This window comes from Bos taurus, chromosome 25 (genome assembly GCF_002263795.3).
Source record: "Bos taurus isolate L1 Dominette 01449 registration number 42190680 breed Hereford chromosome 25, ARS-UCD2.0, whole genome shotgun sequence".
Lineage (NCBI taxonomy): Eukaryota > Metazoa > Chordata > Mammalia > Artiodactyla > Bovidae > Bos > Bos taurus.
Window position 1 is genome coordinate 3,061,924 of NC_037352.1, and position 23,464 is coordinate 3,085,387.

The 23,464-nt window shown below is 46.1% G+C and overlaps 1 protein-coding gene across 1 annotated transcript in view; it reads right to left on the reverse strand.

Annotated features, from left to right (window-relative positions):
- The window catches only part of CREBBP (CREB binding protein), a 118,966-nt gene that overhangs the window by 7,580 nt on the left and 87,922 nt on the right, over nt 1-23,464 (reverse strand). The window contains exons 15-25 of the mRNA NM_001164022.1: nt 21,800-21,979; nt 20,688-20,877; nt 16,444-16,562; nt 15,413-15,652; nt 14,963-15,051; nt 9,505-9,585; nt 7,939-7,995; nt 5,485-5,562; nt 5,094-5,161; nt 1,010-1,160; nt 528-674 (exon numbers count right to left, since the gene is read on the reverse strand). Coding sequence (NP_001157494.1) covers nt 528-674; nt 1,010-1,160; nt 5,094-5,161; nt 5,485-5,562; nt 7,939-7,995; nt 9,505-9,585; nt 14,963-15,051; nt 15,413-15,652; nt 16,444-16,562; nt 20,688-20,877; nt 21,800-21,979 — 1,400 coding nt within the window. The remainder of the gene's footprint in view (nt 1-527; nt 675-1,009; nt 1,161-5,093; nt 5,162-5,484; nt 5,563-7,938; nt 7,996-9,504; nt 9,586-14,962; nt 15,052-15,412; nt 15,653-16,443; nt 16,563-20,687; nt 20,878-21,799; nt 21,980-23,464) is intronic.

Genomic DNA, 23,464 nt, shown 5'->3' on the forward strand with positions numbered 1-23,464 from the left:
AAGCTCTAGAAATAAACTGCTCTGATAGCATCTACACTGGCCACAAACAAGACATGAGAAAATCACCACCAGCAACCTCTGCTACCAATCGACAATGGAATCCAATCTCACCCCTGAACTAGGCAGCAATATCATCTCTCACCGTGACAATGACAGGGAGAGACCAGGGCCACTAGGAAGAGCCACTTCTGATTCCCATCCACCCAGATTCCTGATTGAACAGGAAGTAACTCTTGGCAGAGGTGAGATGTTTTCACAGGTCCATCAATGAGCACTCAGGCCCAGGCAGCAGTCCCCACCCCTTCTCCATAAGTTCACCTGCCCCAGGTGGGACAGGGGCCACAGCAAGATCAGGGTCAGAACCCATGTACTCAACACACAACAGTCATCAAAACCCTTCCCTTCTCACTGGCTTAGGGGAAAACCAAACTGACTTGTTTGGCTGCTGAAGCGGTTCCCCAGGATGTTTAGAGCCCTGGTCACCGACACAGCACAAGGCGCGTGCGCATCAGGAGGCTGAGGGTTACCTTGTGTTTGGCGGGGGGCAGTCAGAGCCGTACTCCTGGACGTGCATCCCAAAGAAGCACACGTCCACCCCGTCAATCTCCTCAAAGGCAAAGAGTGCTTTAGTTCTGTATGGGAAAGACTCCGACATCTCCCCAGAATCCACGAACCTGGAACAAAGAGCCTTCTGTTTGCATGCATCACCGTTTACACAGACAAGACTCGCTGTTCTGATCCATGTGGCGCAGGTGAAACGCAGGTGGGGTCGCCCCCTTGGACCACTGGCCCAGGCACTTCAGAGCTGCAACCCCATTCTCTGTGACAGCCTCACTCGGACAGGGATTCCCCCTTCCCTGAAGAGTGTGGGATGCTGAGAGAAGGGTGGCTACATGCTAATTGATGAAAAGCTCTCAAATTATGCTTGCCAGACTCTAAAGCCTTGCCAGAAAGTGGGGCTCTGGTTAACCAGGCAGGGTGCCCACTGGGACAACATCTGCACACGAACCGTGACTTCATCCCTGGCTTGACCTCCACTGTCTTGTCTGAGCTGGCCACCACACGGACAAACACCTCGCCAGCTTCAGGGTGATTCTGTCGCCGCAAAAACTTGTTGACTCGGTCTTCCAGGTGGTTTCCCAACCGTGTGGTCTGTAGTCCTGCAAAATCCAGAAGAGGCAATGAGAGGGCTTAGGAAGGGCCGAGGCTATAGAATCCACGTTTTCTTTCCAGGTAGTCTGATATTTTAAGGACTGACATTCTCCAAATACAGAAAGGATCTCATGAGATCCTATGAGGTGAGCATTTTACGAGAGAAAAGTGAACCCTGAAGTCTTAGGCATTCCACACACTGGAAACTGCTCTCAAACGTCCCAAATTTCCATCTTTTTCCAACTCTAAGGGGCAGAAGAGCCACAAAGGTGGACCCAAATCTGAAAGAAGATGGGCTCCAGAGTTAAGCAGAGGAGCAGGCATGAGGGGGCTACACAGGGTCCACCTGCCTCCTGCCCCACGTGCCCAGATCCTGGTGACACCAGGCTCTGCCCTGGCTGTGCCCACATGGCTGCTCGGGGTCTTGGCTGTGCCGAGGCTGGTTCCCACTCTGGAAGAACTCTTAACAGAAACAGGAAGCCTGATGCTGCTCTCCCTGGAAGGCAGGCTGGCATGAATGCCCCTTCCTGCCCAGCTCCAAGGGGCGTCCTGCTGCTGAATCTAAGATGACTGAGCCAGTCCAGTCCTGCGAGGGCTCCAAACCTGGACAGCAGGAGCCGCTGCCCCAGGATGCAGACTGGCCAGGCCCCTTTCCTGGTGGGCTCCATTCCCCATCCCTCCTGTACCCTCCCTCTCCCAGGAGCGGCCCCTGTGATAGGAGTTACACAGCACGTAACTACACATACAGTTCACGGCAGAAAAAAGCTGTGCATGTGCAAAAAGAAAAACTAGAAGGGAAAACTGCAAAAAGGTCGACAGTGACTGCATAAAGATGGCTTGAATTTATATTTATAATTACATGGCTTGATTCCTTACTGAGGTTAAGAAATACCTGCAAAATTTAGACTTTTTAAGTTCAGTCTCTCTGCAATAAACACACCAATGGTGGAGTTTTTGGGTATATAAGTTGTACCTCAATGAAAGTGATTTAAAGGAAAAAAATTTAATAATGGCAATGAAATAAAAACCCCATTAAAAGTATAAACTTCTGCACCCCCACTCCCGTGACCACCCATGGCTTCTCAGCCATCCTGAGAAACAAGGAATCAGGTGCAAAGGACTCACACAACCACCTCATCTATCTTTGTGAAGACCCTGAAGAAAACCCTCTCGTTCTCACCCCCAAGTGCTCCCACGCACATGGGCACTGAGCAGGTTTTGTTCCCTCAGGAGGTGGCTTCCAGTCCACAAGGGAGGACAGCTGAGACGGCCACCCCTTCCCTCATGAAATCGCGGCTACACGCACCATGACTTCCCGACAATGCACAGGAGTAAATCCCCAAATATTCCTGTGGGAGACGTGGGTCAAAGTGGAACTGCTGAGTCTGAAAACGGACATTTTAAACTGTACCCCATCATGCATATGCCTGTCCGCAGCACGTGATGGAGGCCTCATATTCCCCTTTATGTGATCAAACCCTTCAGCCTGTGCTTTCTGACCTCCGGGCTGCATCTTTCTTAGGAAGGATTTCCATAAACAAACACAGTAAGAACACTCTGACACTGACCTCCAAAACACTTGGCGTTGTTACTTTTTGCGCTTTTAACCAGCCAAGTAGAGAAAGGTAGGGAGGTGGTTTTGGTCAGTTGTTAGCATCACGGGCTGACCAGCAGCTGGAAGGTATTTTCAATGCAGTTGTCCCACTGCGTCCATGGGGGGCTGATAGGTTCCGGGAGTCCCACAGACACCAAAACTCAAAAACACTCAAGTTCCTTACATAAAATGGGGCAGGACAGACAGCCCCTGCACCAAGTCAGTGCAGACACCCAGGAGGCAACTTTTCTCTTGTGACTGACAGATGCTTGCAGAGATGATGCTAATTCGTGCTCAAATCAAAAACCAAGGGGAGATGCTGCACTTTTAAGGTCCTTTTCTGTAAGTCAATGTTCTACACCTTTAAAGGTCCACATACTCTCTGCCATTCGCTGGACTCTAGAGTGGGGGTGGGGGCTGGACCAGCTCTCAGGTTCTCCTGTCCCACCTCATCCCTCCACCGCTCTATCTTCAGGCTGCAACTGCTCTTCTGTTGAGAACTAGCTTTCCTAGCAATTTGTTTTGGTCAGTGAGGCTCTGGCCCAGGAAAGTGATTCTAAGTTGCTGACTACTTTAGTGACATCACTCGGAATGAATCCTTTAAAGCAGGAGTCCTCACCTGCACCCCCTGCCCAGGACATCTGGTAACGTATGGAGACATTTCTCATGGCCACTGTTCATGGGGGGTGGGGGAGGGGAAGCAGTGGCATTTAGTGGGCAGCTGCTGCTGAATCCACCTACAGTGCAGGAGACCCAGGTTTGATTCGTGGTTCAGGAAGATCCTCTGGAGGAGGGAATGGCTACCCACTCTGTTATTCTTACCTGGAGAATCCCATGGACACAGGACCCTGGTGGGCTACGATTCATGGGGTTGCAAAGAGTCGGAGACGACTAAGGGACTAAGCACACTGCTACTAAAATTCTACAAAGGCTAGCCCCCATAACAAAGATTTTTCTGGCCCAAATGTCAGTACAGAAACCCCAATCTAAAGAAAGCTATTACAACAGCTGGTGATTTTATCAATATTTCAAAAGGCTTGACAAGAGTTTAAGTGACAGGATAGCTGGACTTTGGTAATGACACAGTCTGAACTTGAGTCAACACCGATCTGGAGAGCTTCCGAGAGGCTTCCTCCTTGCCTGCCACCCCTCTCTCCTGCCCACTGACCCCCGCAACATCCCATCTCTCTTCTACTCTCGTCAGCCCGGCTCTGGCCGAGGACCCCGAGCAGTGTGCTGCTAGCTGCGGGTCCTGCTGGAGAGAAGCGAGAGCAGCCAGGAGTCTGGGGGCGGGTTGGGCTCTGAAGGCACTGCTGCAGCGGCTTTTCTTTCCTCCCTTTTAAAATGAATTACTTTTTTAAGTTTCAATGGGTCTCCGTTGCTGCATGCAGGCATTCTCTAGCTGTGCCGCGTGGTGGTTACTCTTGAGTTGCGGCGTGAGAGCTTCTCATTGTGGTGGCTTCTCTCGTTGCAGAGCACGGGCTCTGGGGAGTGCCGGCTTCAGCAGCTGCAGCGTGCGGGCTCAGTAACTGGCTCCCAGGCTCCAGAACGCAAGCTCAGTAGTGACACCCGGGCTTAGGTGCCCCAAGGTGTGTGGGATTTTCCCAGACAGGGATTGAACCCATTTCCCCTGCACTGGCAGGTGGATTCTTATCCACTGGGCCACGAGGGAAGTCCTTCAGGGACTTTTCCTATTCAGGTTTGCTGCTGACTCAGCAGAGGATGGTTGGGAATGTCAAGCTACAGAAGGTGGCCCTGGCACTTGAGAGCCGAGCTAACGAAGATGACACACCGTACCCTTAGGACAGTTTACTCCTGTAGCGACACGGTGCTCCACGCAGACACCAGTGCAGCAGCGACACACCCACGCAGCCCTTGGGCAGACCAGGCTCCGGCCGGTCCTGGTGATGCTGGCTGATTTCCAAGGGTCCCAGAGGGTCACCCTTCACAACAGCGGGGTCCACACCTACTGATGGGCATACAGACACCCGCACGTGTACCCGGGGCTGAGTGTACCCGTCACCAAAGGATGTGTGTCCGTGCATTACTTCCAAGTTTCCTGAGAAGGATCTGATGACATTTTCTCAGAATTCACAAAGTGTACTATATAACTTTCTAAAGTTTCTAAACTTTCATCTAAAACAGTCTGATCATAAAGCTGACTTTTACATAAAGATTAAGCTAAATGACTCTCTTCAAGGGTAAGATGAGAAAAATACAAGTATTAGAAAACAAAGCCACAGATAAAGACCCGGGACAAGCAAGCCCTGAAGCCGTGTGTTAGAGGAACCAAAGGAAGATTGGGAAGATGTACAGACCAGGAAACAGAAACCCTTCCATGACTTACTCTTAGCACTGAATTTGTTTTCTTTTCGAGTTCTGCCCGTTTTCTTCAAGCAGTTGTCACATACAAAACTGCAAAAAAATAATGGGTGTGATCAGATTATATAAAACAGTATATGTTGCCAAACTAGTGAAATGCAGCATTAAAATACTTTGCTGGCAATTTACATCACATCATTATACAAAAGTGAAGAGGCAGACTGCTTTGATTCTACAATTCCCAAAGCGGGCAAACACTTGAGACTTAAATTTAGAACCGACTGCCATCCCTCTAATTGCCGGATCCTTGCTGGCGACAACGAGAGGCACAGCAGCCGCCAGTGCCCTCCCCTCCACTCTGTGCAGACTGCTCTCCCTTTCCTGGAGTCTCAGGAAATCACCAGGAAGTTACTCACCCTGAGGGCCAGATGATGTCGTAGTGGAGAACACAAATCTGATGCATCTTCCGGCCACACTCCTTGCAGTCAACAAAACTAGAAGACAAAGAAGTGCCCTGTCACACGCAGAACTGCACAGTGGACCTGAGTGCTGTGCTCACACCTTGTCGCCATGAAGACTTCAAGACTCCTCAGCATTCACGTGTCTCTTGACTGACTCGGCCATATTTGAAACACGCATCAGTAGGATGTGTTCTACAGGAAGAGCTGACTTTCTCCCCTTCTTTGTACCAATGCCTCATTCCTCTCTTCTCCTCACCTCTTTTGTAACCAGAAATGAAAGTTTACTTCTAAAAACTGCTATGACAAAGGCCTATCTTACAGGTCACATTTTCAAGACCAGTGCTTGCTCCAGACGACTACAAATGCCTAAACGGACTTCAACAGCAGAAAACAATGCTGTCAGTGTTACAAGCTCTTGTTCTTCGCCTCGCACAGGAAATGTCTGCTCTGAGTCAGTCGCCAGGGTGGGAAATGATGGCCTTTGTTCAAGGAAACACTGCAGAGGTTGGGATTCACCTCATCGCCTGCCTTCCTCACAGCTTCTGCATGGCTCACCCGGACCCTATCTCCTCACCTAGTAATCTTCATCGTCAAACATGCTTAAAGGTCAAGGCCTGTTTCTTCAGCCATGCCCTTAAGGCTGCCACGACTTACACCCTGTGGAGGCTGAAGGGCCCAGCGAGCACCGCACTTCTGCAGGCCGTCTGGGGCCCTGGCTCCTCCTCTCAGCCTAGGTGCTGGGCTCTGAGACCTGAGGCACGCTCTCACACCACGGCTCGGGTCCTGGCCCGGGCCCACCCTTTGCCCCTGCTGAGAACGAGCCTTCGACCACAGATCGAACCTAACCCAGCTTCTCTGTCCCTGCTCTGCTGAAGGAAAACTGGACACCCACAGGCAAAGCGGGCAGCACGGCAGCGGCCTCATCCGCCGTCCTCGAGCGCTCTCTCCCGGGCTGCCCTCCTCCCACTCTATGTGGTCCTTTAAAACCTCTGCAGCCACACCAAGTCAGGCGCCAGGGAACCCAGCACCCCTGCCTCCTCGTGCCGGGGGCCCCACCCGCGCTCACCTGCACCACTGCTGGTGCTCCAGGCCCCTTCACTGCTCTGTGTCTGCAACGATCTGCCCACCCCCACCCACGCCCCCTCCAGGTGAGCACCACCTTCTCCAGGATGCCACTCTGCCTGGGCTAGGGCCCCTCCCTCTGGACACCTTACTGGCTCCTGCTGCCTGTGCTACCATCCGTCTGTCTGTCCTACTAGAAGACACACGGCTGCAGGCCAGGCCCCCTTTATCCATCTGTGTCTTCCCCACTGTCTGGTACCTACTACCTCAACATAAAGTATTCTGCAATTGGAAAGTTAATATAGTAACTAACACAACATTGGAAATCAACTATACTCCAATATAAAGTAAACATTTTCCACAAAGAGACTGGAAGCCAGCTCTTCATGCACCAGGCGCTCTCCGAACTGTTCATCGTGCCCTCCCTCACTGCTCCCCTCTCAACCCCCGCCAGCATGGCTGGCAGGAGAGACTGAAGCAGCTCTGACACAGTGAAGTCTGTGCTCTCCGCTGGAAGCTGAGCCTAGGGAGGGCAGGACCTGCTTCTCAGCTCTGGACGCACCACGGCCACGTTTATCAGTTACCCATAGGGCTGCAGCCTCTGCTCACCAAGCAGCCCCGGACGGGCATTCACCACGGGGACAGAACAAGACAGGTGTCTCCACACACTGGGGTGCCCTCAGGACTTGGCTCTGGGGACCTGGGAGGTGCCACAGCACAGGAGGGGCTCTGAGGCCTCTTAAGGGGTTATTATAAAGCAAATTTTACACACTGAGTGTTCTCACTGATCACTGAACACAGCGACCTTTGGAAACATACCATACCAAAGATGGTGGCAAGCACAAGTGGGCTGGCCAAAAAGCTGTTTTGGATTTTTCTGTAACATCATGTGGAAAAACTGAACAAACTTTTTAGCCAATCCAACACAATACCGGGCTTCCCGTTATTTATTTTTTTACAATTGGTTTCTAAGAGTTTCTCTAAAAATTCCCTTTAAGTGATACTAGGACCCCTTCACCAAATACTATCTTTAGTCTCTAAAGAATCACACTAAATGGCTTCTTAAAGACAATGATGACCAAGTTATTACAGAGGTTCTAACAGAACCAAAACATCCACCTACTCGTCTCACTGGTAAAATTCAGCAGCTGGACAGCATGTTACAGACACACATCTTTTGCGTGAGTTAAAAAATAATCCATATTTGAAGTAAATCCACACAGAAAGTTCCACCCAGGGCAATATGTTTATTTCCAGTGTCTTCTACAGCAACCCAATCACATGGAAGAACTTTCCCGATCTGAAAGTTAAAACCTAAAAGTCAGAAAGAAATAGCTGTATACTCACGGTTCAGGATCTAAGGTATCATTTTTCTTCTTTTCAAACTGATCCTTTGAAATTGTCCTTATTTGGGGGGGGGGGGAAGAGGAAAAATGTTAATTAACTAAATTTTATCTGTTGTGTATAAACTACAGGGTCTCTGGAATATTATCCTATAACTAGTTCTTCACATAAAAAGTAAATGATGGTCAGAACTCTCAAGTGGATGCAATGATGGCATGAACATATAAAATTTAATTCCACAGAAAGCACCACCATTTATTTTTGTCTTCCTTCGAATATTTCCTCAAAATGCTCATCAACACTTATTACAAGATTTAAGTAAGTAAGTTCAGTCAAAATGTGGTGGGAAAATTATGTTCCGACTCAAACCTGCTAATTTCCAAATGTATATGATAAATGGCTACTGAATCTGACCAAGACTGGTGTAACCAATTCTTCCAATTACAATGTTCCTTCAGCATGTACTTGGGGATGTTTTACTTATTCTTTAAAGGCTGAGTGTTTCATTTCTATTGTCCTTTTGTTGTGATCAGTGTATATGTGAATTACTTGATTCGCAGAATTATACAATCCAATTATTAATCACACAATTGGACCAAAGAATCAAGATGACAGGGGGTAGAAAAAGAAATTGAGTAAGTAGAATTTCTGACATTTTGGTTTATATATTTTATGGGTGCCTATGGTCTGTTCTGCATTTGGATAGAGAGTAAATGTCACTGCAACAGCACTGGAAACTCCTTCACTGGGAAGCCCTTCTTGCCTGTGGGGGCAGCTGCACCAGCAGACTTCTCTGGGTGGGAGGGGTTAGGGCAGAGTCAGGAGAAGAGAGAGAGGCACAGTGCTGGCAGTCCTGGGTGGCTATGGTGGCTGGCAGGTCTTTAGGCCCCGTGACCATCCAATTTGAGGATTTGGTTCTGCTTTTTTTCTCACCACATTCTGGACATCTGTCTACTCCATCAGAGGATAAGCATCAGGCAGGAAATGGTGAACTCGAGGGGAGGGAATGAATGAACTAACTCGTGCCTGTCTGTGCTGGAGCTGTGAGCAGGTATCCAGCCTCTAGTGAGGAGGGAGATACATGTACTCGCTGGGGTCTCCCCATCTGGCTTCTGTTACCTCCACAACTTCAAGGACAAAGGCTTCAGGGGAAGATCAACTAAATGCTGGAGACGGGGTATGCACACAAGACTCACTTTTGCTACTGCCAGTTCTGTGACTAGGATTATCTGGTTTCTTAGATATAAAGGAAATTTTATAATCCCCCCAAATGGAAGTTGACAGCCACTGGGAAAAAGCAAGTGCTTTGGAAGAAGAGATATAGAGCAAGGTTACAAGAGGCCCCGGGACTCAACAGGGGCTATAGCATCAAGATCCTGGGTGAAGGGAAGGACGTGGGCATGGCACTGAGATTCAGCCACACTGTCAAGTATGAATGTGGGTACAGTTACTATGAAATATACACAACAGAAAAGTCACAACGGCAGTGGTGCTTCCCTTTCAATCGTGGACAAGAGGAAAACAACAATCCAGGGTCACCCCCAAGAGAAATGATGGGATGGTACTTACGTCTGGGGTTGTGAAGGGTCGTCACCCAGGGTAACATTCTCCCCCTGGATCTCTGTGAAACACTTCTCACAGAAGTGATACCTGTCAGCAAGAAGGCCATACTTGGGTGAACTGGTCCATCATAACACACAGCCACCCAAGCAACGAAGCCACCAATCAGAGCAGGGCAGATCACCACGACGAAGGGGGGGCGTTGTTGGTTGATTGATGGGTCAGTGAGGACAATGAAAGGAACAGGGGCAGGTGGGGAAGGGCAGGATTAGAGAACAGGGGAGGGAACAAATAGCACAGACATAAAGGTAAGACGCAAACACCAAGACAACACAGAGCAGAAAGCCAAGGCAAAGCATTGATTAGCATTCGGTCTCATTGCATACATCCCAGGCCATCATCACTAACAACGGGCTTGTTCAGCTCCAAAATGCAAATGTTTTCAAGGAATTGGTAATACTAGAATTGCAAGGAGCCTACATTTAGGAGTTTGGATTTTGTTCTTACTTAGAGAAAACCAAACGTAACTCCAGGGTTTGAGATGGAAAAAATTTACTTTGAACAAAACATTCTGACAAAAGTCCTTAAAAAAGCAATTTAAACTGAAATAGTTTTATTTTTCAAAATGGGAAATTTATGCTTGACAGCAATTCACAGATTTTATTTCCGATATTAAGCCAGATCTTTAAAGGTATGAAAATGCTGAGCACCCAGAACTGGTTTTAATTTTCTCCTGTTATTTTTCTCATGTTACTCACTTAGTTAATTGAGTTACAACAGAAATGAAACCAAATCCATACTCTAGACAAACACTTAACAGAAATGCAATCGGGGTCAAAGACTTTCCAGCCATTTATCAGTAAGAATATACAGAGAACAAACTATGATATATTGTATAAGCAATACAATATATGTAAATCCATGAACAATCTTAAAATTCAATTCTATGCTTTGACTTTAAACTTTTTGGTACTGGAACCAATCATTCATCAATCTGAATACTCAATGATTGCTCTGACTTGGGAACAATCCAAGTTAAGCAAATTTAGAGTTAATCTTTAAAGCACAATCTGCATTTGAGAAATTATCCATCACCCCAATTTCTTATAATATAGAGCCTGGGCTCAAGCTACCAAATAAGATTAGTTTAAATAAAAACTATTAAATGTTTGGAAAGGACACAAATGAGAAATCAACAAAAATGCATGTGATGCTGCAAAAAACAAGATGGGCACAGAGGAATACCGCAGAAGTAAACAAGCCGAATGAGGTGAACTGCACAAGCGAAAAGGATGAATATATGGTAGCAACGGCAGCACAATAAAATGTGGTTTTAGTGCTCAAAAGTACATCTACAAGATGCCAAGAGGATTAGTGTTAAAGACACTGTGACGAGACTGGAGCGCCACACGGAACCACACAGGCAGGAGGAGATGTAGCAGCTTGCAGCTACACACACACACACACACACACACACACACAGCCACACATGCGCACACACACACACACGTGTAGCTACAAATGACTGAGGTTCAGGCCACTGCCTGGCCAGCTTGTCTCCATTACCCCTAAAACAGATCCCCACAAGTTCTAATCCTAACCTTAATTAAACACACTGAGTGAGCATTGTTGTCTGCCATATTTCACTGACTAAACACATACAGTGAATTAAAAGTATAAAACTTTAGCATGCATGCATTTCAAGATTATCCAATTTTTCAGACTGTTGATGAACATGACAGATTCACTGTGTGTAGCAACTGGGAGTTTCCTGCTGGGACCAGTTTATTTAGAACTAATTCAATTAACAAAGTCTACCAAGATTAAAAACTGACCAGGAATAAACAGACTAACAATGCTGTTTTTAAAAACTATGTATCTCGTATCTCTTTCTCTGAATGAACTATAGTAACACTCTGGTTATTCGCTATTTTGTAAATATTTTTACAGAGCCTTGAAATCATGTAATAAAAGGAATTTTCATGTGTAGGAGGGCATAATCATAACTAGCAAGAAAGAATTAAAATATAGATACTGTAAACCAATTATGCAACAATCAGAACAATATGTAAAAATGTTATCTCTTCAAAGCCAAATTGTGTCCCTTTTAAAATGAATGAGTGTTCCAATTCATTATGAGCAAACATCCGGCCATAGTGGGCTAGCTCGAAGAGTACTATTGAACACATTTTGAAATGAAATTGCCACAATAATTACACGCGAGTCTAAATGGTTTTAAAATCCTGGACAACTCACTGCTTTTATTCAAGCAGGACAAGACACCTAGCAACATCTACAGAACAGGAATCATAAACCCATCATTTCCACTGGAGGAAACTGGCCCAGAACAGAGCACTGGTGGCTGAATGGCAGCCCCCAGGTGGCTGCAGAAACCTACAGTCTGCATATAACTAACTCCCATCCCTAAAAACCTCAGGTTCAGAAACTGGAAGGGACAGAGTGCCTGTCCAAGAGCCAGAGCAGAGATGCTGGAGAATCAAACCTCCTCAGGTGGATGGGGAGAGGACGGGGGAAGGGTCTGGGCCTCCCTGGAGCACCCTTCTGAGATGATGATAGCTCACAGAGTGGGCATAGCCACCCATCTGGTCCAGCAGGTGGGAACCACTTTGGGAATCAGCAGGTGGCAGATGTTAATGCCAGCCTGCCCCATCTTTATTCACCCTGGAAATACATAATGGTTCTTTCCAGCCGTAAGAGCCTTTCCGCCTGACACAAGGAAGCAGTCTGATGAATATGGAATTGTAAAGGAGAAACGCTTCACAGAACCTGATGACGATGTATATCTGGGCACCTAAAGTCGGTAAGTGTCACTGCATAGTTCATCGGTAAGGGTAACTGAATGTATGGAGTAAATTTTCAAATGCAGATTGTTTTAAGTACCATATAAGTATACACAAATAACTGGGATAATAGATATCTATTCTCATCTATCAGTAATAACTGGAAAAATCTATAGAATGGTTTTCCCAACATGACTTACTTTCAAAATTTCGAAGTATGATGGAAACAAGTGAAAATGTAACCATACACTAGCTTATAAATTAGTTTCACTTGTTTAAACGGTCCATAGAATTTCCTATTCTAAGTGCCCAACAGTTTAGAACTATAAATGCCAAAACAATTATTCAAAAGAACACCACAGCGTTCTCTTAAACAGTCAAGGCTGAGAATAAAAGTGGAAGCAGTTGAAATGTCCATCACAGAACGAGACCGCTGCTTTCAGACTCAACGCGGCGTCGCTTCCATGTCCGTATTCCAGGAAGCACACCTCGTGAGACTCAGCTGAGGAGCGGTGTGCTCACACTCTTAAAACGTCTTATGTGTAAAAAAGAACTCCTTTATTTATGTTTCTACTCTTAAGGAAAATACATCACTTTTGTTCAGTAAAAATTAAATGCTACACAGAAATCTAATTGGACATTTCAGAACTTTCAACAGAATCCTCCCATCAACACCGCCCTCTGGGGGGCAGTAGTGGACGCTGACGCTACCTGTCCTACTGAACTACAACCGCTCTCCACTTAAATATGGCCAAAGCCTGTGCACCTCAGCAAAGGGGGGGCCACAGGACCCAGAACAGTGAAGCCCACAAGGAAAAGGCCCCGAACTGGAGAGATGGTGGTGAGCAATCCGCTGTCTGCTTTTCCTTCTAGACCCAAACTATGCTGTGCACTTAATTAGTGGGGGCATTTTTCAGAGTTCATTTTAACCTATTTCCTTAAAAATTCATAACTTTGCTTTGTTTGGCACCTATCAGCTCCCAAAGTGAGTTCCTACTCATTGTCTCATTGGAGACTGACAGCTAAGGGTGTCAACTGGGGGTGTTACTGTGCCCACTCCATCGACAAGCAGGTTCTGGGCTATGTCAAAGGTCTCTGGGCTAAAACTGTAAAAGGAGGGGCCAGAACTCCCAAAACAACACTTGCCACTGTGGAGAGACTCCACTACGAAGGCTATGATATCATTTCAAACTTTTAGTATTAAAATGCTTCCAGGGATAGAAGAGCACGTTAAAGGAGAAATTAAATTCTAACTGTTGAAATATTTTCATCAGGACAGCTGTGTCAGCAGCACTTCTGCTAGAGATGCCTGCTGGGGACTCGCTTCTTTCCCTGGAACCAGCATCTCACTGGGATAGTGAGCCAGACTAGGCTTAGAAACCTTGTCTTAAGATATTTTTAGGTCAACAGTTCCCCACCCCCCCCACCTCCCAATAGCATTTTGATGGGAGCTGTTAATGAACTTAAATATGGTTAGATTTTTTAAATTTTAACCTTTTTTTTTTCCCCCCAACTGTGCCATGCGGCTTGTAGGACCCTAGTTTCCTGACCAAGGATTGAACCTAGGCCACCACAGTGAAAGCCCTGAATCCTAACCATTGGACTGCCAGGGAATTCCCTACATATTTTTTTAAAGAATAATTTAAAAAAACGTAATTGGAAGAAAAATAACTGCAACATTCCAAATCATTCAGGCCTCTGCATGTACCTTTGAATAAATAAAAAGCCTCGTACTTATCTTCTTTGAAGTGTTAAAACATATGCAATTACTACAAGCAAGTAAGATAAAAATAATCAAAACATCAGACCCAAAAGCTGACATTTAATACCTGAACCTAAAGACAAAGAACAGGCATGAAGTTTCATCTTGGTCACAAAAAGAATTCAGTTGTCAGTTCATGAAATGGAGGCAAGGTAACTGAATATGACCAAGAAATACCACCCGTTTCAAGGCAGGATGCCCTCATGCTATGGATACTTAGAGCCATGGATACCTTGGAGCTTAATTTTCAAGACAAGTCCCCAAACCAGGAAGCCATATTTAGGTAAGGGGATCAACAACAAAAATTATTTTCATTCTCCTTCTACTTAAGACAAGAGATCTACTCTTTGGCCGTCTCCACATTTCAAGATTAGAACCAAGATTTCTCAAGCATCCCTGTCACTCGCTAAGCCCTGAAAAGGCCACCTCCTGACACGGAGTCATTCATAAACTCAATTCTTTAATGAATCAGCACAAACACAAGTCTTTCCATCAGGCTGTGCAGGTCAATTTAGCTAGGCAAATATTTACAGTCAGACTGGTAAAATACAATGCTTCAACTTTATTAGTATCTTGAAAAAGGCCCATCAACCTTTGTTAGAGTTAACTTCAACTTAGACTCTTTCTCATATGGTGACATTATGGCTTAACGAATGTTCCTAATCCAAAGAGTGCAGTGCAGCAAGCAGCTTTGAGTTGAAATTCTATACTATACAAGCATGCTTTTAAGTTAAGAGACCCTGGGCCTAACTGAGTGACTGGGAAGAGAGAAACAATGTAACTTCAGCCTACTTCACTGAAACTTCACGAAAGAAATAATGTAACCAAGCTGCAATCAGATGAGCCTGCCTTGCCCTAAGACGACCTTTTTGTCCCGTAATTCAGAAAACTGCTCAGTGCTTACCTATTCTGATAGCTGTAGTAGGCAGCATCTCGAGGAATTGTACACAGCTGCTTCCCATAGCAGCACAGAGTCTGTGGGGAAAACTCATACTGCAAAAACAAAGGAAAAAGTATTAAAAATAAATGCATTTACTGTCATGTAATGCTGTGTCTGATATGGAGAACTAGATTTAGCTAGTAAATTAGCTGTTAGTACACTGAGTAGTCTTTTAATGATTCTTGTTAAAGATATTTTTGGATAAAATGGGACAAAATTAGTGTCTAAGGGACATTTATTACAGATAGATGAATGGACACCAGGGCAGCCAGGAATGCTTGACCCATAAGAACTTCTAGCTTCAGATGACTCCACTTGGGTCCTTCTCAATATACAGGTGTGGCCAAAGTACAGAGTCCATCATATCCTCATAACACCCTCTTTGGCTGAATTCAAAAAAAGTTCCAACTGTACCTTGCGTCCACAGCAATACCCAAGGGACTGCATGACGGGGTCAATCTCCTGCTCAAAGACCTCTGCAAGTTTGCTGCAGAACTTGTAGACCCGGGATGTCTTCCGATTGTAAAGCCAGGCGTTGTTGAACATGAGCCAGACGTCGTCTACATACTGCCAGGGCTCCTGGTACTGCCCTGTATCCAGCTTACGCTTGATGGTGGAAAGGTCCATGGGATTCTTCACAATGTCAAAGTAATCCTGAAAGACAAAAGGCTCTCAGTCTAGCTGATCCCAAACCCCCAATGTAAGCCTTATCTGGCAGCTTTGCCTTAAAACAGCAGAGAGTACCAGTGTAACCTAATGAGTGACCAAAAAGAGAGCAACTCCTGACCTTCCTCTGGTTTTACTCTACGATGGTAGTTACTAAGTGTGATCATATTACTTCAAAAGCAAATTTAAAGAAAAAAAAATGAATTATTTATTAAGAGATGTCCTTCAGTGTCAGATTTTAAAAATAAGATTTTGATCCACTGAATTAAAACAGTGAGCATATTTATCAGACAATATGTTTTTCTAGAGATTTACTCTTGGTCCTAACAAGCAAAATGAAATTTAAGACAAACAAAAATAGTAATAAGACTAAATAGAACCTGTTTGGTCACCACGGCCTTTGCAAGAGCACCCAGGGATGCCAAAGTGAGAGGCCCATGTGGTTTATAAGGGACTTGCACCAATTCTTTAAACCCACTCCAGTGGACAAAGTCTTACCCACGAGTAAAGCAAGGCAACAGAGGCTGCATGCCCCGGGCTGTGCTCCCACATCTTCCCGCATCCCCCCACGACCCTGGGGCTCAATGGAAATGGGTGGGGGAACACACACATTTCAGTTAGTAAGACAAAAGTATATTACTATTTTGACAACAAACTAATTTCTTTACATTCGGGGGAAAAAAATCTTACTCTACTCAATTTAGAGAGATTAAGCAAGTGTCGTGGATGCTCCTGAAGCATACTGGAAAAGCCACAGTGTTTTCATGACATCCACTTACTGGAATTCCCAGGAGCTGGGGATCCACAGGCTGCCGAAAGGGTAAGGACTCTGGATCCTGTCGGTACAGAGCTTCCAGGGTTGACATCAGAGCCTGGCGCAACTCCTCCGGCTTGAAGACTGCGTTAGAAAACACAGGAAATGACACTGTTGACAAGGCACCCAGACTCCTCCTGCAGAGCTTTTCAATGGAAGCTGGGCTGCTTCTGAGGAGGCCCAAGTCACCTTCCTCCCGGCCGTGAGCACTTTCTCAAGCTACCATTCAGGGGTTCTGAGAACACAGTCACACTAGCGTTTTTTTTTTAATTCCACCCCCCACACTAGCGTTTTTAAAACTGCATCCACATCATGAGGCAAAACTACCACACTGAGAAGTTTGCTTGCTCAACAAAAGATTTCCAACACCAAATTCTGTTGGAACAGAAAAAAACTGAAGCTAACTTCCAAATCTGCCTCACTGATCAAATGTGTGGAAACAGAGCCATTTTCACCAGAACGGGCCTTTTCTCCGGGCGGAAGTAAACTCACACCACCTGAGACAGATGGTTTTGTTACAACCTCACCAACAAATGTACATCATAAGCAAGCTACAAAAATATGCATTCTCCTCAAAAGTGCTCTATTGCCCCCTCGCAGATGTAGCAATAACCAAGTCTCCAAGCTCCAGGCCCACCCACTTCCTACTACACTTAGTGTTGTCACCGACGTAGCATAAACACTGGCTGCCATTCATTCACACGAGCCCCTCGTGAACTGCAAGGGTGCGGGAACCGTGAAGGCAGCAGCGAGTGTCTCACAACCCTCGCTGGCACACACCCCTGCGCACAGCCCCATCATCAGAGAGGCAAACACTGCAGACGGGTTCTGATGGCTTAGGTCCTAAGTGATAGGAGGTTTCCACTTCATAGTTTTTCGGATTTTGAAAGTATTTTCTAGAACGGATGCATTGTAAGTTGTAAATTTATAAATCAGACTAAAATACCGTAAAAATTGCACTGGGTACATTGAGAGAAGCAGGCACTGGCTGGGAAGTTTCTAGAGGGCTTACTGCCACCAGAGCAGGGACCGCCCAGGTGTCCTGATCGGCCTCCTGTGCTGCAGAACGCCTGGCGGTCAGTGGGCACCAGGGTCACCCAGTACAGACATTCCCCTGGAGGCCAGAGCCGTGGTCCAGGGAGCAGACGTGCCCCATGGAGCTGTGAAACACAGGCAAACCCTGCCCTCAGCTAACCCTTTTTCTTCCAGTCTGCTTTTACAGAGCTTGGTTTTCTTTGAATAACTCTTTATAAGAAAGCAATTCTTTAGTTAATCAATAGCTTCTTCATTCTTCTAAATCAGGGGTCGGCAAACCATGACCCACAGGCCAAATCTGGCCAGCTGCCTGCCTTTGTATGGGCCTGGGAACTGAGAATAGTTTTTAAGTTTATTAATGGTTAGGGAAAAAAAGAATAATATTTCATGATACGTGAATTACACAAAATCACTGTTTAGTCTTCCAAAAGAAAGCTTTATCGGAACACAGCCATGCTCATCTGTGCACGTGTGTCTGTGGCTGCCTTCCCCGCACAAGGCAGGCACCGGCAGCTGCCACAGAAACCCAATGACGTACACAGCCCGAAACACGCCCTCCCTGGCAGCCCGGACGGTTTGCTGACGCACTGTCCCAGGCCCACTGGGCTTCTGGAGTTGATCGCTTACGGCGCTTACATGTGTCTCACTCTGGACGACTGCTCATTCATTCACTGAACATTTAAAACCTATGGCAAGGAAAAGTCATTTCTAACTCCTGTCTTTAACCACTACGTTGACATAACAAGACTCCAAATGAGTGGAGGTAGCAGTCAGGAGCTGTACTTGAAACAAGTTCCTGCCACCGACTAGTGCAGTGTCCTATAAGCAAGTCACTCCACTCCTCTGGCTTGAAACCTTCTCCAGACAACCAGAGGGGCCACGTCAGCAGTGTCCACAGCATGGCCCACGGATGACTTGGGGATCCCCATGCTGTCTATGGGGACCGCACCAGCCTGTGCGGCTACCTGAATGGAAATGAATTAATATTAAATAAAGTAAAAAACCCACTTCCTCAGGCACGTCTGTCACATTTCAAGTGCTGAGGAGCCACACACGGCTGGTTCCACCTCAGAGGCAGAGGTGGTTACAGAGTGGGCAGACACATGGCATTTCCATCATTGCATAAAGTTCTAGCACTGTCTGAGGGCTTTTCCAGGGTGTGTGAAATCCAATTCTATGATGCACAATGATTTTCACGCTAACACTCGGTCATCACTTGCTTTCCGCACTGTGTTGACATGCACACAGATGGGGCGAGAGCAACACGGAGCACCATGGACACCAGCACGGCAGCGGGACCAGGCCGCAGCGCCTGACGTGACTCAGTGGCCACGCGCTCTTCAGGGCTGTCTTGCATACACAGGTAAAATGCCATCTGCACTTAACAAATGTCCTTGATGAAGGAGCAAAAATCCTTACTTTTATTAAATCTCAGCCCTCGGCTACAGCTCTTTTATTCTGCACGACAAACAGGGAAGCTGTCAGAAAGCATTTCTGCTGCAGGCAGTCGCTGTCTTCAGAGAAAGCACTCGTCTGAGTGCTGAGCTAAGAGCTGAAGTAACTGCAATCGCTCATGGAACACAGAAAACTAGAGAGAATGGCTGACAGACAAGCTATGGTTCCTCAGATCCGGGAACACCACATTTTCTCACAAATGAACCAAGCACACCAGTTACTTCCAGGACAACTGACGCAATTTGCTAGCAATGATACAATTTGGACTTTCATCAAAAATTAGAATTTTTGAAAAACTTGTATCTGCTACACAAGCTTGACAGCTTGTCAAAGTTTACAAGACTTTTTAAAGCGAGTCACAGTGATATTAATAAATGTGATTTTTAAAAATATTACATAATAAAGTATGCCAACATTTGGAAGATGAGCAAAATTCCCAAATGACCAAAGGATCGTGCTTTAAAAAAAAAAAAGTCATACAATGGCAAAAGAGCCAGTCTGAGTACAAGACAGAAAAATTGTAGAGCACGAGAAATTCAGGGCTACAGATTCAGACGTCACACTGCAAACAGCCTTTAAGAAACTTCTATTTGTTGAATTTTTGTGTAGTGTCAAGAAAGAATTATCTACAAGTACCTGAAAAGGCTATTAAATATTAAAATACTCTTGTCTATCAGCTACTTATCTGAGTGGAGCTGGATTTTCTCTGTGTCCGTCAAACAAACAACAGAATACAACAGCGAAGGGACAGGTAGATAGGAGAGGCCAGCCATGTTCACTTAATTCTCCGAGAAACAAAGTTGTGAAAAACAATGTCACCATTCCAATTATTTTTGTTGTGGAAGTTATTTTTCACAGAAGTGTGTTACTTATGGGTGCCATGAAACACATTCAGTTTTAAATAAATATTTAAAAAGACACCTAGCAGAGTAGAAGTCATAGATGATCCATACAAACAATAACTTCTCTGGGATGGTCAATTTTTAAGAGTGTAAAGAGGTCTGAGACCACAAGCCCGAGGCTTGCTGTCCTCTGTGATCCCCAGGGTCCCAGGGCAGCAGGACTGTACAGCATGAGCCTCTCTGAGTTTTTCTGCCATCATTCCTAAACGCATCACCTGCACCCCTGAACCACTGAGCCTCGTCTCATGTTTCTGTCACCTGACAGTTTTCTGACACTGTTTCCTCCTCCCTACTTTGGACACGTCTTAGATGGATTCTATCTGCCCTCCACCATGAGCCTGGCTCAGCCTGCTTACTCAGAACTCCAGCATCTTCCCTTCTCTGCTGCCCTCCTCCCACTGCACTGGTCCCTGGTTCTATGCTCCCAGCCCCCAACTCTGGACTCAGTTCCATCTGCACCAGCAGAAACCTACAAACTTAATAGCCCACAGGTTGCCATGGTGGTAACTCCCCAACATCAAGCTCCTGGTCACCTTATCAATGGAGACCATCCGTGGGTGTCCACAGCATGCTAAGTAAAGCCAGCACCACCTTGGAGAGGCTGGGTGTGGGCTGCTCCTCAGAGCCCTAGCACAGACCCTGTGGGCCGGTGCCCTGGAGTCCAGCTGTTACCATTTCTAAAACTGGGGGAATGGCCAGTAAGAAGGGCAACAGGAAGGGATGGAATTCTTTTTTTGCTTTAGCTTTACAACCACATAATGCACTCGTAACATGATGGAAAAGCAGCGCCACGTAAATTCCTGAGAACACGACCTACTTTTCTTGCGAGGCTGCGAAGGGGACGTGGACTGAGAGGCTGTCCCATTGGTGCTGCCCTCTTCTTCCTCTTTAGCTTCGACCTTCACTTCAGTTTTCTTTTCATCCACTTCCATTGGTTCTGACTTCTGCTCTGTCGGGTCTGTTTCTTCTTTAACTTGAGAAGATCCTTGTAAGTCCTCCTCCATCATCTTGAGAAAAACAGAGTCACGGACACAGATACATGACTATGAGAGATCTTTGTTATTACCCAGCCTTATCGGAAGGCCCTTAAAGTCTCTACAGGCTTGTTAAAACCTCCCCTAGTCAGAGCTGCATCGATCACTCTCTCTCTCCCAAAAGGAAAGGTCGAATGCCTAGGAGGCGCTTTAATACAGTGCCAGTGTATTATAGTCTTAAAAACAAACATTGCATATACCATTACCTCTTCAGTAGTTTTACATATATTTCTAGTTTGGAACAAGAATTTCCTTGAAAACTGTGGGAAGGATGGAAAGTCCAACTGCTCAGAGGCCTGGCAGAGGAAGCCCACGAGAACAGCAGAAAGCGCGGAGGGAGGCAGTGGGGAGCTGTGACCCGCCTGAGCGCCATGCTGGCGCTCCCACCCAGACTGCTCTGCTGCCACACGGTGCTGGCAAAGCTCCTCATTTTCCAAGAAAAGTCAGAAGTCTACAGTATTATTTGTAATTTCCCATTTTAAAAATACTGTGTGGGCCAAACAAAATACATTTATAGACTGGGTTCAGCCCACGGTCTGCCAGTTTTCAACTTCTGCCACAGGTTAATTAGTAAAAGAACACACCGCCTGAGCAGCCTGCCTCTGGAGAATTATAAATGAATGAGGAACAGCAGTGAAAAAGTTGTTGGATGATTTAAACATTTAAAATATAAGCCAGTGCTCTTCACTTCTGGCAAAATAAAAATAAACCCATACCTAATATCTAAAAATAAACAACCCATCTGTTTCTAATCTCTTCTGCACTTGAACCATAACTGAGTGGGGTAGTGAAACGCGACGCAGGGACACGCACGGCGGACCCTGGCGCCTCCCCCGGGCGCCCCATGGCGCCTCTGTGTGCAGCACATCCACCCATGTCCAGGAAAGGCACCTACCGTAGCCCCAGGCTCTCCCTTGGGCTCCCCAGCATCGGGCTCTGTGTCCTCGGTCTTGATCTCAGCCTTCATCTCCAGCAGTGGCACCTCGGGGCCTGGCTGCTGGGAGTTGGTTTCGGCGCTGGCCACTGAGGATGGAGTGGGGACCCTGTTATCAATGCTGGCTGCTGTCTGGGAAAGCTGTGGGGAAACCAAAATCACTTATCTTTGTAAACAACACAGATGATCTTAAACCCTGCTGCTCACCCAACACAGATCCATGTTAATCTTTCTCAATACTAACCTAACAGGCACCCCTATTTGAGAGAACTGAAGAATATAAGAGTTAAAGGAAGAGTTCCAGAGAAGTCAACATCAGGCAGAAACACAACTGACTTCTTGTCAACAATGCAGAGATACAAGAGCAGAAGCTTTCTACACTGTGATAGAAAATTATCTTCTGGGAATTTTCTACATAAGTCAGAGAACCTATTTTAAATTCAATTCTTTCCAACAACGATCCTAATGGTTTTGGTAAAAGGATGAATAATAAATATGTGTATATACACTGTCAGAAGGGGAATAAAGTACCTATATGGACTTCCCTGGTGGCTCAAGACAGTAAAGCGTCTATCTACAATGCGGGAGTGAAGCGAAGTGAAAGTTGCTCACTCGTGTCTGACTCTTTGCGACCCCATGAATTATACAGTCCATGGAATTCTCCAGGCCAGAATACTGGAGTGGGTAACCTTTCTGTCTCCAGGGGATCTTCCCAACCCAGGGATTGAACCCAGTTCTCCCGCATTGCAGGTGGATTCTTTACCAGCTGAGCCACAAGGGAAGCTCCGGGTTCAATCCCTGGGTTGGGAAGATCTCCTGGAGAAGGAAATAGCAACCCACTCCAGTGTTCTTGCCTAGAAAACCCCATGGACGGAGGCGCCTCATAGGCTATAGTCCATGTGGTCGCAAAGAGTCGGACACAACTGAGCGACTTCACTTCACGGAACAAGAGTGTATAACTAGCCTGTTAACTGCAGGAACAGTGGTGGAGGAGTAAACAAGCATTAAGAGATGAAATCTCAAAAAAAGCTCTCAAGTTTTCAAAGATTTACCTGATAAGAGTTTTAAGTAAACAAATAAAAACGTAACATTACAAAGGGATCTTACTCAGAGATAACATAAAATAAGAAACAATAAGAACACTCCCTATGGAAAAATAAAAAGTGTCATCTTGGGACTCATCTTGGGATTAATTTTGACATTTTATAAATAAATATCCTCAGCCCCCACAAATAAAGTTAACGCATTTCAGGGGGAAGGAAGTTTTTAAATTAGGCTGGTAAGAAAACAGATACCATGGCTCGGTAAGAAACAGTAGCCTCGGGCCCCTGGGGTGGGTGGGGATGGCCCCATGTGGGGGAGCCCGGCCGGGTGCCACCGGCAGAGCGTGGGACCGGGACACAGGATATGCTGTGACCCTGCCACTGCCACCTCCCCGGAGGAGTGGGGAGATCTGAGCCACAGAAGTGCTAACCTGGCTGTGCCATTTTGTCATGAAAAAGAAAAAGCTTCCAACTGGAAAACAAGGCTGACGAGCAAGGTCAAAGTATGTACAATTAAAAAACTGACTTGCCTATCAAACCCTCAAGACAACTAAATCTCAGAGATGACCACCTGTGACAGGTG